General features: G+C 51.8%; 1 protein-coding gene across 1 annotated transcript in view; it reads left to right on the forward strand.

The window, feature by feature from the left end:
- Positions 1–18,690, forward strand: part of XPR1 (xenotropic and polytropic retrovirus receptor 1) — a 33,003-nt gene that overhangs the window by 11,242 nt on the left and 3,071 nt on the right. The window contains 13 exon segments of the mRNA XM_061550289.1: positions 9,857–9,958; positions 11,089–11,231; positions 11,233–11,319; positions 12,687–12,836; positions 13,116–13,199; positions 13,684–13,765; positions 14,474–14,664; positions 14,811–14,990; positions 15,354–15,519; positions 16,368–16,565; positions 16,889–17,067; positions 17,566–17,702; positions 18,107–18,320. Coding sequence (XP_061406273.1) covers positions 9,857–9,958; positions 11,089–11,231; positions 11,233–11,319; positions 12,687–12,836; positions 13,116–13,199; positions 13,684–13,765; positions 14,474–14,664; positions 14,811–14,990; positions 15,354–15,519; positions 16,368–16,565; positions 16,889–17,067; positions 17,566–17,702; positions 18,107–18,320 — 1,913 coding nt within the window.

Genomic DNA, 18,690 nt, shown 5'->3' on the forward strand with positions numbered 1-18,690 from the left:
CATCTGGGTCTGCCCCATGACCTCCTGCCAGCGGGCGTTCGACACTTCACGTGGCCTCAAGGTGCACATGGCCTGGCGCAAGCGTCGTGGTGACGTCACCGCCACTTAGTGGCGAATGGCGGTCGTTGTTGTATCGTGCATGTGATGGTGTGTCTGGTGTATCGTGTGCATGGTTGTGTGCGGTGGTGTGTGTGATGTTTTTGTAGTGTAAGGTGGTATGTATGATGTGTGTGGTGGTATGTATTGTGTGCGTGGCGGAATGCGGTGGTGCGCATGGTGCCATGAAACGCCACTGCAGCAATGATTACTGCTATCATCAGGTTTTTCCCCTTTGTTCTGCTTTGTCTTTGGAGGTGGATGGGACAGGAAAGCTTTTTGCATTGGCTGTGGCTGTGATTGGCAGGCCTGACGCTGCCCTGTGACCCCAGCAGGGAAGCTTGTGCCTTGATTACCTCATCGGTCGACCCTATGACCTCACTGGCTTGCGTGTGTGGGTGGTGTGCTGCTTTGTGCTGCCTGTCGCTTATGCTGATCCAAGCGCTTCTCTCATCAGCGCTGGTGGCACTGAGCTCCTGTCGTTTCTGCCATGAGGTTCTCCCACTGTTGGAACTGTTACACAGCATCCACAGTGACAGATGTGGCTAGTACTTATTAGAATTACACTTGTTGACCAGGAACCCCTCACTGAGTATCAAGACTGTTGTTGAGGAGGGGGTCCTGTTAAATGTTCACAGTACGGGGGAGATCGATTGTGATGTGTTTCTGAATCATGTAATTGCAAAAGTGTAATTGTTGATGTTTGGCAAATTTGGACCACAGTGGTCTGCCCTTCTTTGAACAACGTTATGGGATCTTGAACATCCACAGAGTGAAGCAGACGGGCACAGTACGTTATGGTTAAAATACACCGCAGTTAACTTAACATGGAGGATTTTACAGCCAATATTATGATTCATAATAGATTTTTGGATTAGGCCACAATGATTTGATCAAATTTCTGTCGTAAGACCCTATACCACCTGACATTCAAACAAATGATATTGTCACGTGCCAATTGTTGTTTCAGCTCACCGTGGGTAAGGTGAAGAACAATTCTCAACCAAATGTGAATAAATTTCGCTTGAAACTTCATCAGGCATCTTCTGGACATAAACCAGGAAGTTGGAACAAAATCCAGTCATTCAGACTTCCTGGATATATTCTTGTACACTTGGCAATTTAATTAGTTTGGCTGTGTCAGGTGGTGAAGGGTCTTAGAGCATACATTTGGTTCGATTATTACGTAGCCTAACCCAAATATCAATCGTGAAATGCACACCCCAGTATTAACCACGGCGGCCTGCCAGATGGAACCACGAAGGTCTCCCACGAGCAGCAAAGCCGTTGCTGCTGGACCACCTCGCTACCCCACTGCCGTCCACGCGCCCCAGCGGCGCTCGTGTCGCCTGCAGTGGCCCCGCTGCACCGGCGAGCGCTGCAGCTCCGCACGAGACGCACCCTTTGGTCCTCGTGGGGAGAGACCGGCGCCGTCTGAACAAGGTTATTTATCGTGAAGCATCCTAGAGGAAACATTTCTGCCTTCTAATGGTGCAGAAGTAATCATAATATTCATGGGGAATTGTTACCGTGTTTGGCTAATATCGTGGTTCTCTTCGTTCTGTCGCCACTGAAGGCGAGTGGCCTTGTGTCGTTGCAGCTGTTATGTATGTATGTTGAACTTCTTTCGCACCGTATGTGCCCAACCGTGGTTTGAAAGTAGGGATAGAGGGAGGGAGAGATGAGATGGGGGGAGAAGGGGAGAGAGGAGTTGAGAGGAGGTCGGGGGGTAAGGAGGGAGAGGGAAGGAGGAGGGGAGACGAGAGAGGAGGAGGAGAGGGGAAGAAGGGGAGGGAGAGGGGGGGGGGCTTGCAGCTGAAAAGCGAGAGCTTTGTGCCGCAGGTGATGATCGCTTGTAATTTGCGGCGCTGCGGCTGCGGGAGCTCGTTAATAGCGGCCGCTCGTCAATATGTAAATTCTGCCAAGTGGTGACTGCAGGGAGGGACTGTGGGAGGAGGGGTGGAAGTCCACAGCAGCAGTTTACCCATTGAGTGTCGGCCTCCTCTGCTGTGGGACTTGGCGCGGCTGTAGAATTTATGAGGGTTGTTTACCAACTCGTTGCATTGACACATTTCAGAATTTGCTTTTGCTCGAGCAGCTCGGAGCACTCTGCACGTGATGTGTGACTTGCATCACACATCATCTCAAACATTTGAAGGGCTCTCACAATCCTAGATTTGAAGCTTTCGTGACTGCAAGGATTCATAGTCTTAGGTTTTTCCGGTTAAGTCACGTAGGTAAAAAATAAAATGTAAATTAATAAAAGTAATAATAGAAATACAATTAAATAATAAATCACGACGTTTCGGAGACAACACTTGTAATTTGCGGCGCTGCGGCTGCGGGAGCTCGTGTGTTGCCTCCGAAACGTCGTGATTTATTATTTTATTTCTATTACTACTTTTATTAATTTTATTTTTTACCTACGTGACTTTACCGAAATAACCTAAGAGTATGGCTTCTCCCAATGGCAGTTCTCAGTATGGTCCTGCAAGGGGACATAGTCATCCAGTAGAGGGCGATAATTGCTCCATGTAATCCCAATAACAATATCATTTTTACCTTTTTCATTGAGAATCCATGTCTGTCTTTCCGACAGACCTGTTCTTCACTTCCCATCCAGAGGTCGCCGGGTTAAATTACAGCTCCTGGCTTGGCAGAGCACGTGTATGCTGGGTAAAGTGTGGGTGTGCCCACGTCTTCTAAGGCGTCTGGTCAGGGTGGAAGAGTAGGCCACATGCCCCGCTCGAGCACTCTCTAAGGGAAGCCTCTCTCTGTCAGCTGTCAACAGAACGGAGGGCACACGAACCACGCTGTGACTTCGGCCTGCACCGTGCGGTTTGTGCGTCCGTGCGTACCAATCGGGGCGTTCGTTACTCACACCCCACTTGAATCAATTACTTGTTCCTGACTTTCGGAACCGGTAACCAATTATTAAAATGGTTACCGGTTTATCGTTTAACAGCCACATTATGTCAGAGAGTGGTGGGTCTACATGCATCTCCCAGTGTCTCTCTGTGCACGGCTGCTGACTGGGTATTGGGGGGGGAGCTCGGGGAATCGAAATCGACCTTCATTGTCGAGTGAGCGGCAGCCAGGAATAGTAATGGTGCTCACAGCTGGACCCGTGCTGGCGGCGTCAGCTCAGCCACTCGTGCCTCTGCTCCAGTGGTTGATTTTCACCGTTTCTCTGGCAACAGCATTCCTCCTGCCACCCCTATTGGAGAATCGCATGCAGGTTTTGTTCTGCTTGTGTTTTGCACGGAGGTTTGCAGAGATGTGTGAAGAAGGCTTCTGTGAATATTCCTGCGGATTTGAGAGGCTGATGAACGATGGTGTGCGTTTCTGTTGGGGCGTGTGCGCGTGCATTTGAGCGACCTTGCCCCAACAGCCTATTAAGCCTATATGGGGGAATATTTGTCTTATTTATATGTGTACATGTGTGCACGTGTGGGCGGGCATGTGTGTGGGTACATTTGTGTGCATATGTGTATGTCTATTAAAAATGTTTTGTGTATATGCACATGCTTGTTGTGTGCGTGTGTGGGTATGCACGTTTGAATTGTGCTTGTGGTGGTATGTCGCTATGTATGTTCAACTTCTTTCGCACCATACGTAGCCAATCGTGCTAATCGGAGGTATACGTGTTTGTTGTGAGTGTACACATGTGTTGTGTGCACGCGAGTTTTGTGGTTGTGAGCATGTAATTGGACGTGATTGTGTATGCGAGTGTGTGTGATCGTTTGTGAACCGTGTATGTGCGTGTCCGTGCTTGCGGTAGTGTAGTGGTTAGTGCGCTGCGCTACGAACCCAACGACCCGAGTTCGATTTCCGCTTATGGCCAACAACAGTGACGATTATCTGAACCGGTCCTGGGCCTCCCCTAGGTCGACTCAGCCTCAAATGAGTACCTGGTGTGGTGTATAAACATCGCCACTGGGGAGACAAAGGCGGCCGGGCGTGGTGTTGGCCACCCACCCCCTCCGTGTGCCGTGCCGGCCTTCATAGGTGCTCGCTAACAGCACTTGCCCCTACAGTCTGTTAAGGCTATACGGGGGATCTTTGTCTCTTGTCTTGCTTGCCTGCCTTTGTGTGTGCACCCTTCCATGTGCGATGAGCTTGGCCAATCGCCGTCATTTGGGAGTGGGGAGAGAAGATAATAAGACGTCACCATAGAGACCACGCACCGTCCCTCGGAAGCGCTCATTTACACGTCGAGCAAGGCTGCAGCCCCGCACCAACGCGGGTTGCCACCTGTCCCGGTTTGAGCCGGATAGTTCGGGAGTTGGTATCTATGTCGGGGTGACATTGATTCATTTGTACTGAGAGCTGGTACCGGTGTTGCTGTGTCGAACTTTTTTTCAGGAAACTGCACAGTTATGATTACAGACCTGGTGCTGACTGAGAATTGTGTCCGGGTTTGGTCAACAGTGGAAAAGATGGAAACCCTCGCACCAACCGCACGCCCTGTGCCCGTTGTTGGCAAGTCCCTCCCTGCTGCAAGCGTTACCCTTAGCGCACAGTGACTGACATGGCGAGGGTTTATATTATGATTAGCATCTTCGTCGTCGTTATTACGGTTGTTCGCACGGGAGTATACTATTAATTAACCAGGTGAGAACTCCAGAGACAAGAATAGTCACATTTGCAAGTAACTTGGGTCTCAAGACTCTTTTTCAGGGGGGCCCTGCTCAGTTTTTGCCGTGGGGGCTAACAATTGCTTCGTGTTTGCCGATTAAGTAATTTGTGGTGTAATTTAGCAAATTTGGCACGCAATAACTTTTCGAATAAAGTCACAGGGTCTTTAACGTCCACTGTGAGTGAAGCGGACGGCAAGTGGTATTCTACGTGTACACACAGCAGTGCAACCAGGACGGCATGCTGGAGGCTGACCGCGAACGTCGACAACAAGCAGTGAACGCTCTACCGTGAGGTCGCGTCACCACTACACATCATGGAAGTCAACTAAAAGTAGTCCGAGCGATCGGTGGTCCAGCAGTCATGAGCTCCCTCCAGCCATCAGTCGCCTTATTGTTCCTCTATCGCCATTACCATGGTTACTGTTTCCCTGTACTTCACTCATTGATTCCTCTACTTATGTGGAGGACTCTGTCTACCAAACTAACTGTTTCGTCTCATCCGTACTGTGATCAACGACTACATTGCAGGTCACAACAATGCACTCAATCACCCACCCACATGCTGACTACCAAAATCACGCACCGTCTGGAACGCGGCCATCATCCCACTGCACTTTCGCGGCATTCAATCTCCACCTCTTTGTCGAGACACTGAGGCGCCACCTCTTCCATAACTAAGCCTGGCTCCTGAGACACGCTGAGCCTGGCCCTGTGCCTCAATCACGGTCACTGGTGCCCGTGAGATCTTGTTGTGCGCGTTATAAGTTGCATCGTAACTAATACGCTTCTCTTTCTGCTTCTACACCCGCACTGCGAAACTTTGCAATTCCCTCCCATCTTCTCTTTCACCCAACTTCTTTAAATATTAACATTGCTGCTCCATTCAGGAAACGTGTTTAAGACTGATCTATTTCGACTTTTATAGTGCTGTTTGTTGCTGGATGCTTGACAATCTGGGCTTTTGGGTCTGTTCTTCGCAACTGTAACACAAATGAAAGTGTAGCACAGCTTGACAGCTCATAGTGGCTGCTGACCGAGAGCAGTTGCCCTCTCTCCCTGCGGGTCGTGGCTGTGTCTCTGCATCCAGAGCGGGTTCTCAGGACCGCTGGCTGTCTCCCTGCGTGGCCCTGTGGGACCCCTGCTGTTTGGGCAGCAATCATTGCTTACCCCAGCTGCTGCTAGAAGTGGCTTTGCCGTGGTTGTCATGGGGACTGTTGCCGTGGCAGCGAGAGGCCTCTTGTTGCATCCACATCTGCACGGAGGCCGGACCCCCCCCCCCCCCCCCCCGTCAGTGTCCACATTGGAAGCCGCAGTTGGGAACGCAGCATTCGTACAATGACGGCTCACGCCGGCGCCGCTTGCTTGCAGCAGAATTAATTTACACTGCATTGGCAGTGGTGCACAAGCACAAATAACAAATCCTCACCACGTTTGTCCAAAACACTTTGACCATTAAAAATATATGTAGAACATTCAACGGTTTAGACAATACCCCTACGATATAGCACACACCTCTGTGCTATGAATATGTGTTCTGGGAAGAAGGGGCTGTTATATATACATCTATACATATATATAAGTGTCTCATCAGCAGTCACGCTTGCCGAATATGACGCTGAATGTTCATACTGATCCAGAATTTGCCTATATTAAACCAATGCTGCATTTCTAGAATGATACGTAGCTGATGGAATTTATACAGAAATACTGTTATGCTTTGTGTTATGCTTTGTGTTGAGGCTCGGATATAGGAAGGATGCAGATTGCACTATTATTCTGTTACTCAACACAATCTGACTTCTTTACATAAACGATGACCAAGTGAATGCATGGTACATGTGTGGTGTGTGTGCTCAACCAGCGTTTATCGCAGTGCGTTTTACGAAGACAGCGATGCCGTGATTTGTATCTCGTGTGGTTAAGAGGACATCGTTCAAATGACTGCGGAGAAGCCGCTCTGACCAAACATTTAATGGGCGTCTTCTTGGTTCTTTCGGTAAAGTCACGTAGAAGGGAAGTAATAAAATAATAAAAATAAAACAAAATAAAATAATTCTCACGACGTTTCGGCCACAACGCAAGCAGCCGTCTTCACCTGAAGACGGCTGCTTGCGTTGTGGCCGAAACGTCGTGAGAATTATTTTATTTTATTATGTTTTATTATTTTATTACTTCCCTTCTACGTGACTTTACCGAAAGAACCAAGAAGATGAATCCCTGCAGTCACGAAAGCTTTAAATCGAAATTTAATGGACGTCTTTGAGCGATGGCGGTGGGGCCGTGTGTGAGATGGGGGTGGGGGCTGTGTGGCCACTTGTGACTGTGGACGATGATGGAGGTGGCTTGTGCAGCCTCGTCGTGGCAGGCGGAGTTGTCTTGTCAGATTCATTGGCGCCGAGTGGGTGGCCCAGCGGCTGATACCGCGCCATGGCAATGAGCAAGCACTGCTCAAGTCCAGGGTTCGAATCCAGGTTTCAGCTGCCCGCGATTAAACAAAGTGCTGTGCGGAGGTCCTGATATGTTGCTGTTTGTGTGTTGCTGTTCTCTGTGCACCTTCATAGGCGCTCACCAACAGCACTTGCCCCAACAGTTTGTTAAGGCTATACGGGGGATCTTTTGTGTGTTTGTGTTGCTGTGTGTGTGTTTGCCCAGCGCCATGCGGATTTTAATGAGTGTGACTGGGTGGAGATGATCGGCATCGCTGCTCTGGGGGGGGAGGGGTTGTATTTCTGCCTGAAGGCCCCTCGGGGAGATAGTGAGGTTGGGAGTGGGTATAGGAGGGGGGGTAGGGAAGGTGGTGTGGAAGTGGGTACAGGGTAGGGGAGTGGCTTGGGGAAGGGGGTCGGGGAGGGTTACTTTGGATTCTCATGATGGATGTAACATTCACTCCCCACCAACAACCGCCAGTGGATTTGATTGGGGGTTCCACACTAAAGAAGATCATGACGACTTTGTCATCCCTTCCCTGTCTCTGACGACGAGGAGTCTGCATCCATAACTTTCCTCCCCTTTCTCATCTTCCAAGTGCCCATGGAGGCGTTGGGAGTGACAACGATTTTAATGAGTTTGAAGATTGTCTACATTTGCCGTTTAAAATTTTAATCTATTTTCCATGTAGCAGTGAAAATGAGGGGTCTCCCCCGCCCCGCCAGGCACTGCGTGCGAGTGGATATTGCCCCGAGGGGCGCGGTGCGGTTATTGCGGCGCGCGGACGCGATATTAAAAGCCCCCGGGCTCCGCTCCTTATTAACATTTAGCACGCGTCCTCCATTATTGTGGGGCTGCTGCTACATCACGGCGCGGTTATCAGCGTGCTTCCCACTCGCTTCTTAAATGCTTCTCGAGCGTTGCCCTGTTGGCGTGGCCTGTGAGTAGCGACGCGGCCCAGCGGCAGCGCCTTTGCCACTTGTAACGCAGGTTTGTGGTTTGAATCCAGCAGGCTGCCGTGGTTATTACTTCGGAGCTTGTGAACCGTAAATAATCTGGGCAGTCTGCGCCACTCACAGTGGATGTTAAAGATTCCATGACGTCATTCGGAGAAGAGCAGTCCCGCCATTGTGCGCCGGTGTCATGGTCCAAATTTGTCCACATTTGCAAAAATGACACCGCTAATTATGAAACGGTGATTGTCATCCCTCGACTGTGCAAACGTAGCAGGACCCTCCTGAAAACGTATCAGGACTCGGTGAGGCTTTCCTGAGTAAACAAGTGGGAGTTCCGCTGTGTTGATCATAGTCAGGTTGATTTGTTTAAGAATGCGTTACACGCACAACATCACTTCTCATCTCGAACATCTGGAAGGGTGCCCCTAGTAGCAGCCGTTCCAGTGTGGCTGCAAGTAGGCAATGATATGGAGTAATTTTTAGCACTTTGCAAATTTAGACAATGATGTTGATACACAGTGGTCTTCTTGTTTCGAATGACATCACTGCGAAGCAAACGTTGCATAGTGATCTTTATGGTTCATACACCTGCAGTAATAACCAGGGCAGCCTGTCGGATTTGAGCTGCAAACCTCTGCTTAATTAGCGAACGCTGGTCCATGTCACCACCCCAATGACGCCTCGTGTGGTGGTGGCCTTGGGTAGAGGCCTTGTGTAGCCACCGCTGTTTGTGGAGTGAGAGGCTGCATGGCATCCTCACTGCACAGTGGCAGCGTTGTGTACCCAAACGGGGGTGGCAAATGGACAATTTGCCCCACACTGGCCTGGTTTTTTGTTGTTGTCAGCGATACATAACATGTCTCTACACGACATACGGGCCTTCAGGAACCTCTGGGTGGCCCTGGTGGCACCAGCACCGCTCCCCTTGTGGACTTGATCCCACTTAGGAGCGATGTGCCGATTGGGAGAACGTGGTCGATGTCTGAATGGGGTTGCTGGGCGAGAGTGTGTAGCAGCGGCTTTGTGGGAACGAGTGGCGATGCTCAGGCTCCACCTCACTTGCGGCGCCTCCTGTATCTGTGCAGCTGAGACTGCTATTTGGGTGCCGTGTTAGTTGAGTGGGTGCTGTCACTGTGCAGTCTGAGTATAGTGTGAGAGTTGAGTGGGTGGCGTGTTTGTGCTGTGGTGGTGCTGTCTTGGTGCTGTGTGGAAACTGCATGGTTTGTCGCTCCATACAAAGTTCCAACCACAGTTTTACCCTCCCTTGTCTGATCTTGCGAAATCAGAACCCCCTTACAAGAACACTTGCACCAGCTTGAAAAATTCAAGCTGGCCTGCCTTCACGTGTACTTAGCCTGGCACAAGTACGGTGGTGTTTTCACCACCACTTAGTGGTAAATGGTGGTTGCTATGTAAGCACGCCCGCGTGTCAGTGTGCATCGCTGGACGGACACACGTACATGAGGAGCAATCGTGTCAAGGTTAGCGCGCTATACTGTGAACCTGGTAACCTCAGTTCGATTCCCACGCGGTGACAAATCTCTAAATTTATCCTGGGCCTCTCCTGGGTCCATTCGGTCTTAAAATCAGTCCCTAGTGCGGTGTATGAACATAGATAGGGAGACAAAGGCACTCGGGCGTGGTACTGAAAATAAAAACATTCTGATGGGTGCTCGCTAACAGGACTTGCTGCAACAGTCTGTTCAGGATATTGGGGGGATTTTTGTCTTTGTACAGCCACAGATGAAGCGACGATCCGTAGGTACTTCGCGAAAGTGGAGGAAAAGTTTTTCCAGACATGCGAGAAGGAGCTGTCCAAGATCAACACCTTCTACTCTGGTGAGTTGCAATACGTGCATGGTTTGTGAGTGTTTGTGTCTGTGATGTGCATGTCTTTGTCTTTGTGTAGTTTTGGGGAGTGGTAGTGAAGAGGTCCGCACGCTGCACTATGAAGCCGTCGACCCAAGTTTGATTCCCCCTCAAGGCCAACACCAGTAACGAATATCTGAACCGGTCCTGGGCCTCCCCTAGGTCGACTCGTCCTCAAATTAGTACCTGATGTGGTTTGTAAACATTGCCACTGCGGAGACAAAAGCGGCAGGGTGTAGCATTGGCCACCCACACCCTCGTGTGCCGTGCTGGCCTTCATAGGTGCTTGCTAACAACATTTGCCCCAACAGTCTGTTAAGGCTATAAGGGGGATCTTTTTTTGTGTGTGTACGTCATATTTGTTGTTTGTGTAGTGTTAGTTGTGTGGTGTGCTGTGTCCTGGACTGTTGTACTGTGTGTGTAGTGTGCGTATGCTTGTCTGTTGTTTGTGTGTGCGACGCACGCGATGTGCATCGTGAGCGAGGATCTGTGCTGCTGATGAACGCGCTGCTGCGATGGAGGTGGCTTGGGTGCAGTGGTGGCCCCTATCGGTCTTGGACTGCAATGCTTCTGCTGCAGATCCTTATCCTTGAGCTGTACATAAGTTCATGCGTGTGCGCATGGGGCATTTGATGCCAAGGGGGTGCAGATGAGATCAAAGGGGTGCTTGAGAGATCAAGGGAGTGCAGGTGAGATCATGGGGGGTACAGGTGAAATCAAGGGGTGCATTTGAGATTATGGGGGGAGTACAGGTGAGGTCAAGGATGATCAGGCAAGATCAAGGGGTGCAGATCAAAGGAAAGCAGGGATTATCAATGGAGTGCACTTGAGATCAAGGGGTATCTAAATGTGTACACATGTTTGTGTTTATAGTTACACCTACGTGCCTGTACCTGCATCTGTACACATGCGTGTGTGCCTGTACTTACGTGTGTACACCTACTTGTGCGCATGTATCTTCGTGTGTACACCTGCGTTTGTGCTTGTACCTGCGTGTGTATACTTGCGTGTATGCGTGTGCCTGTGGGTATACACCTGCTTGTGTGCGCGTGTACTTGCATGTGTACACTTCTTATGTGCCTGCGTGTGTGTGTCCTCAGAGAAGCTGGCCGAGGCTCAGCGCGGCTTCTCCACACTGCAGGGGGAGCTGCAGTCTTCTCTGGAGGCCCAAAGGGAGGGGCCCCTGGCCCCCACACCACCCCCGCTGCTCCGCCGCCGCAAGAACGTGTTTGTGTCGCACGAAGGAGCGCGTGCAGCACCGCAACTTGCGCGACCTCAAGCTGGCCTTCAGCGAGTTCTACCTGAGCCTCATCCTGCTGCAGAATTACCAGGTCTCCCGCCACCACCAGACAAAGATCCCCCCCTATAGCCTTAACAGACTTTTGTTAGCGGGCACAGCACACGAGGGGTGGGTGGCCTGCACTTCATGGAAATGTTTGCACACTTCACCAGGTACTTGTTTGAGGCCGAGTCGACCTAGGAGAGGCCCATGACAGGTTAAGATAATTGTTGCTTGTGTTGGCTGTGAGTGAGAATCGAATTCGTGTCTTCAGGTTGGTAGCGCATCACGCGAACCGCTACACCACCGACACCACTATTTTCGTACCCTACGTCGCCACTCCCACCAGCTGTCCCCACGCCGAACTACCCACTGCTGTGCGCGCACACTCCCCCCCTTCAACATCCCCCACCACGAGCCTATGTGTGGCACGCCTCAAGAATTGTTACCCTTGAGACTCACGGTTTTTCATTACTTTTGTTGTTTATCTGAAATACACGATATCCCACTGGTAGCTGCTGTCGATGCTTCAGGTATCGTGTAAGGGTCAGATCCAAAAGTTGCGTCTTTACTTACAGCCTTTCTATGAGAAACACTCTGGAAACTCATCACAACTAACTCGGGTCATTATTATGATTTCATTTACTATTGGGGGTGTTCACTAAGTGGTGGACATAAGCCTATTGATGTTACCCTCGTTTTAGTTACCTCTTCCCCGCCCTTTTCTCCAAATGGACTCCCCCATGTGACGGTTTTTTGTCTGTGCCTCGGTTTTTAGGGATTTTTCCAAGGGTTTTCAGATGTCCCATTGATTTGAACCCTTTGGAGTTGATGTGTATGCTACCCACTCATGCTGTCGCTCTCAAATCAACTCTTGGCTTGGTACTATCGGATGATTGTCACTTTGGTTACAACTTGTATCCTCACAATGACGTGAATGATTATTATGCGTTGTGTATTCTAGAGTTTTGCATTGAACTAGGACCCATAACTAACAGAGGAGGGTCCTTGCCTATAAACATCTGGCAGTTCACCAACATTCGGTCAAGCAAGCCTGACTGCTGATGAGACATTAAATGTGGAAACCGGCCCAGAGTTTGTGTTGAACCAATGTTGCTGAAATTATGCACTCTCAGTAGGCTGTGTGGCTGAAAGGATGTGTAATTGATTTTTTTATGTGGAGAGACATGGGAAGGAGCTTGTTGTTTGTTCAGATATATTATGAACAGTTTAGATAACTGACATAAGTCGAGTAAGGTTTGGTTGAACAGGAGGCTCATGTAATAAGACTTTACAAGTGAAATCTAACGGTGCAAATGATTCCCGTAGGTGGCGCGGCTTGACCCTGCAACTTTGTAGCACGGGTTTGTGATGTGAGGGTCAGCCACGTTCTTTCCGCTGTGCTACGCTCTGCACCAGAACCTGAACTTCACCGGGTTTCGCAAGATCCTGAAGAAACACGACAAGATCCTGGAGACGAAGCGAGGGGTGAGCTGGCGCGTCGCGCACGTGGAGACGGCACCATTCTTCATCAGCAAGAAGATCGACCAACTCATCCTGGAGACCGAGGTACAGAGAGGAGACACGGTGACGGCAAGGCTGGGCATTCGCTAGACTGCAGTGATGTCGCCCTGCTTGGCCACACCACCAGGCCATGGCCGCTCCTTTTGTTGTCCTTCCCCCGCACCTCCGATTAGCACGGATGGTTACGTACGGTGCGAAAGAAGGTCTATACATACATACATCAGCCCGTCATCGGGTTACAACAACCCTTCTACCCGGCTCCACCACACGTAGTGCCCACCACAGCAGCTGTCACCTCATGGCGTGTGGTCTCCTCGCCCGCAGAACGTCTTCACCAATGAGCTGGAAGCTGGAGACCGGCAGAAGGCGATGAAGCGTTTGCGAGTTCCCCCGCTCGGAGCCGCCCAGGTGAACCGCAGGCAGCTTTTGTGCTCACCTGTGTGCACATCGCTCGCCTTTCACCCGCACCTCCTGAATGCCTCGCTAGGGGAGAGCTCTCCTGCTCTTCCTGCTTTCTTGTTTAGCGATGCCTGGCATCGGCTTTCTGCAGAACGTGGTGCCACGCGCGGCGTACTCGCTGTTCTTACACTTTTCTCATTTCAGGATTACGAAGTCAACTGGGTTGTGGTTGCGTGCCGCTGTGTATTGACATTTGCACTTACGTGTATTTTGTATGCATGCGTGTGTTCACGTGTGCGTGTGCCCATGTGTACACGCGTTTGTGTTTTGTTTCTATGCGCGTGTCCGCGTGTGTGCTTGGGTTTTTATCTGCATGCGTATGTCTGTGCTTGTGCGTATGTTGTATGCATCTGTTTGTCTGTGGGTGTCAATTCTTGCATGTGTTTTTATCTTTGCATGCGTGCGCGTGTGTGCTTGCACGTGGGACCCACAGCCCTCCCCAGTGTGGACCACGTTTAGAGTGGGCCTGTTCTGTGGCGTCTTTCTCGTGCTTGTGGTCACCGTGTCGCTGGCAGGTAACGGCCGCTCAGAAACTCACTCCACTAACTCCACCCTCTGGTGTTCCTCTGCTCCTAGCCTCCTCTCCTTCCACATTCCACCTCACCGTTTCCTTTCCTCCCCCTTGTCACCCTGCCCTGTAACACCCGCACCCCCACTCTAGAACATCCCCTCGGACGTGATATTCCGAGTCGGAGCTTACTTTGGAATCATCATTGTCCTTTTCCCTCTTGCCTCCTTCGCCTTGTCAGGTAGCGAGTGTGTTTTGCCCCCCACTCCTCTGCCCTGCCCCCCCACTCCAACCCCCTCTTCCTGCTTGATTATTCCTACTATGTATTCCTGTGCGAGTCATGCTCATACGTAACCCCCAGTGCACTTCCATGAACACCGCTGTTTTCTATTGGCGAGATATTTGACTTTGCACATTCACTGCAGATTTTCTTGAAATGCACATAGCTGATTGTGATCATGGCGGAGGAGGCACAGTATCTCCCTCTCTGCGTGTGTCCGTGCCCTTGTCTCCTCACCTTTGTGTTTGTCCCTCCGTATCGCTGCGTGTCTGTTCCCCTGCGTCTCTGTGTGCGCATGTCTCTGCACGTGCGTGCGTTTGTCTTCCCGTGTGTCCGCGTGTGCGCGTCCATCCGCGCCTCTGCGATGCGTTTGTGTCTCTGCGTGCGTGTCCCCGTGTGTCCCTGCGTATCGTCTCCACGCGCGTACCCGCGCAGCGGCCTACGTGCTGGGCTCGGTCCAAGACGTGTGGCCCATGGTGCGCATCTACCGCGGCGGCTTCCTGCTCATCCAGTTCCTCTTCCTGCTCGGCATCAACACGTACGGCTGGCGGCAGGCCGGCGTCAACCACGTGCTCATCTTCGAGCTGGACCCTCGCAACAACCTCTCCCACCAGCATCTGTTTGAGGTAGCAGCACGGTGCTCTCGCCGCTCCCCGCTCCCGGTGAGCACGTCGGGGTCGGCTGCCGATTCCGTGCTGTGACTTTTTATTCACGGAATCGGTCCTCCTGTTCAGGCTACATGTGGAATCCTTGTGTTTGTGTGTGTGTGCAGGTAGCCGGGTTCCTGGGAGTGCTGTGGTGCCTCTCCCTGCTGGCGTGCGTGTTTGGGTCGTACCTCCCTGTGCCCGTGCAGGCCTACCCCTTGGCGCTGTATATCTTCATCCTTCTCTTTCTGCTTAATCCCACCAAGACCTGCTACTACAAGTCACGCGTCTGGCTCCTCCGGCTGCTGGTACGTGCATCTACTTGCTCGCTCACTCGCAACATCTACCCACTGAGTGATGATTGCTTGTGCCAGGTTAGGTGCACTTTTGGGTCATGAGATGGACTCGGTTGTTTTGGGTTGATCGACTGAGATGACTGGTAGAGGCACCACCCGTTCTGCCCACTCACTCTGACAGACACTCACCCATTTACCAGGCTGGTTTAATCCAGTATGAATTGTAGTCAGGCCATAGTTATAGCTGCAAGCTGGCACAGCCATTCCTTTCAAGGGGCATCGCTTCGCAAGCATTATGCGCACGTCCTCTTACGGTTGCCTGTCAATGCCTCTGCTGTTCCTGCGCATCTCCACTCCCCACCCCCCCTCCCCAAGTTGCGCGTGTTCACAGCCCCATTCCACAAGGTTGGCTTCGCTGATTTCTGGTTGGCCGACCAGCTCAATAGCCTCGTGGGCATCCTCATGGACCTGGAGTACATGCTGTGCTTCTACGCCTACGAGCTCGACTGGACCAACCTCAGAGGCCTCTGGTACCCAAAAGGTCAGCGCGGCTTTATCCTGCTTCCTTGGCCCTCCCGGCCCAGCGTGCAGTCGCGGTTCTTGGTGCACTATGTCACTGACGCTGGGTGCACTATGTCACTGACGCTGGGTGCACTATGTCACTGACGCTGGCGGCACTGCTGCTACATGCGGGTGTGTGTGTGTGTCACTGGTGCTACTTCTTCAGAGTGCTGGGGTGGTTAGTGAAATTACATGTTGCACGTGCGTGGATAGTGCGTGTTGCATGTATTTATTACACGCGCTCATGTATTGTGTGTGGTTATGTGTGCGCGTGTTTTGTTTGTGCATATCATGCATTACGTGTGTGTGTTGTGCGCATATGTATTGTGTTACACGCGTATGTGTGTATTGTGTTCGCTAAACGGGCGCGGCACGGGCTAGAGAAGAGATGGAGTGATGTGGTACAGGAGGACGTGGAGCTGAGTGGACTTGCCGATGACTGGTACCAGCGGTGTCAAGATCGGCCTCTGTGGAGGAGGCTCGTGAAGGACGCTACTGGGCAGTTGGAGGCAGTCGCCCTCCAACAACAACAGAGGGCGGAGGAGCGACGCTCACAACAACGAGCGGAACGCCGGGTGGCTAAAGCACAGCGAGTTGGCACAGTAGGGGGCACAGGTGGTGCATCAGCCAGTCGTCTCGGTCATCTCAGTCAGTCGACCCGTGGCACCTGCTGGGTCTGCCCCGTGACCTCCTTGCCAGCGGGCGTTCGACACTTCATGTGGCCTCAAGGTGCACATGGCCTGGCACAAGCGTCGTGGTCATGTCACTGCTACACCGCTACTTAGTGGCGAATGGCGGTTGTTGTTGTTGCGTTCGTGTGCTGTGTAGAAGGGGACCGCGTGTGCAACTCGTATGCATACGGCGTGCGCGCCGTGATCCAATGCCTGCCGGCGTGGATCCGATTTGCGCAGTGCCTGCGCCGCTACCGCGACAGCAAACGAGCATTCCCACACCTCGTTAATGCCGGCAAATATTCCACTACCTTCTTCGTGGTCATCTTTGCAGCACTCTACAACCTCGGCAAACGTGAGTGCTGCCTATCTCCTCTCTCTTCCACCTCCTCCTCCTACTTTACAAAGTCTGAACAGAAGATGCTGGTCAGGTGACTTGGCGACAGAGTGGCTCTGCAGGGCTGCGTACAGGAGATGAGACGCACCACCTCGATTCTTATTGGAGTTGGAAGTCACTCTGAGTTTGTGATATGATACCATTTTTGGAGAGCAGAGTGACTGTGTTGGGCAAATAGAGGCCTGAACCCGTATGTGAGAGTGACGACGTTGGCTCGAGGCCGGCGGAAGTGCGAGTCACGGTGCGGCACCCCCCCCCCCCCCCCGCTCTGTGCGACGCAGTGGGCGGGGAGAGCTCCTCGGCGTTCGAGGTGCGCGTCTACTTCTACTTGTGGGTGGTGGCGTCGCTCGTGAGCACCTGTTACACGCTCACCTGGGACCTGAAGATGGACTGGGGCTTGTTTGACCGCAACGCCGGAGAGAACTCGTTCCTGCGCGAGGAGATCGTCTACCCACAGAAGGTGGGGGCGCTGCCGCTGGGCGTGTGCGTTCCTGTACATGCGCGTGCCTCACAGCAAGAAGACCCGGGTTCATTTTCTAACTCTGGTGCCTGTGTGGAGTTTATTTTCCCCCTGTTCTGTGTGTGTACGTATCTGCGTGCGTTTGTGGCGTTTGTGGGGAATGGTGGCGCAGCGATTCGCGTGCCGCAGTACGAACCGAGCGACCCGAGTTCAATTTCCGCTCACGACCAACACCAGTGACGATTATCCGAAGCAGACCTGGGCCGCCTCCCCTCGGTTGACTTGCCCTCAAACGAGTTACCTGCTGTAGTGTCTTAACATCGCCACGTAGGAGACTACGGTGGCCGGGGTGTGGTGATGGCCACACCACCCCATTCGTATGCCATTTTAGCTTTCATCGGTGCTCACAAACAGCATTTGCCCCAACAGCCTGTGAAGGTTAAGCAGGGAATATTCGACTTTGTGCGTGTGCGGTGCGCGTGCGGTGGCGACGGGCAGGCCTACTACTACCTGGCCATCGTGCAGGACGTGCTGCTGCGCTTCTCCTGGGTGCTCTACATCTTCATCCCGGATATGGGCTTCTCCTACATGGGCGACCTGCTCTCGACACTCATGGCCCCCATGGAAGTTTTCAGGTGTGCATGGGAGCCCGGCGGCCAGCCTCACCGTCGCAACCATCAGTGTCGTCCGATCCATGTCTCATCAATTATTGATTAGCGATGTCTCATTAATCGTACCTTCTCTGCAGTCTGATCAATGACTTATCCATGTCAACTTGGTGTCTGATCAGTGATCATTGCATTCTACACACTCGGTGTTGGAGTTACTTGGCTTGTTTTTGGGCTCATGCCTGTTCCTGGCTACGTCTGTACACGTGGTTTTGTGTAAATGTACATTTGTGTACTCGTGCAGATTTGCATGTACGCACCTTGTAGTACATGTAAATCTGCGGTATTGCGTGTTGTGCCACACGTGCATTGCACAGGAGCTGCGTGCGTGTGCGTGTACGTCCGTGTACGGGCGTGTGTGAATGCACCAGGCGCTTCGTGTGGAACTTCTTCCGGCTGGAGAACGAGCACCTGAATAACTGTGGAGAGTTCCGTGCCGTCCGGGACATCTCGGTGGCACCGCTCAATGCCGACGACCAGACACTGCTGGAAGCCATGATGGACTCCGAGGATGGGGTCCGCAACCGGCGCGGCAAGCGCAGCAACTGGCAAACGCAACTACAGCTTCTCACTGCGACGCAACCGGTTTGTGCTGCGACTTCTCGCCGCCTGCATTAATCACTAACTCGGTCTCCCTTCAAAAACCTGCAGATGTTCATTATCTTGCATGTATCTTTGGAGTTGGCATCTTCTCCCCGTGGTCGTGTGCATTTTTCTCCGGGTCCTCCACATTTAGAAACATGCGTTTAAAGTATTTGGCTGCTTTAAATGTCCACATGATAAGCCACTTCGTTGAGCTATCATTTGTGGCCAGGTCGCTTCTGAAAACGAGCTATATAGCTCAGTGGGTTTTGGCTGGTAAAATGTAAAGTTTTAGTTTAGTGTAGTTTGGAATGTCGGTGTGTATAGATTTGATGCATACCTCCATCATGTACGAGTCGTAACCTCAAAGAGG

Source organism: Lethenteron reissneri, chromosome 12 (genome assembly GCF_015708825.2).
Source record: "Lethenteron reissneri isolate LAM-NWPU_2019-01 chromosome 12, ASM1570882v1, whole genome shotgun sequence".
In the NCBI taxonomy this organism is placed as follows: domain Eukaryota; kingdom Metazoa; phylum Chordata; class Hyperoartia; order Petromyzontiformes; family Petromyzontidae; genus Lethenteron; species Lethenteron reissneri.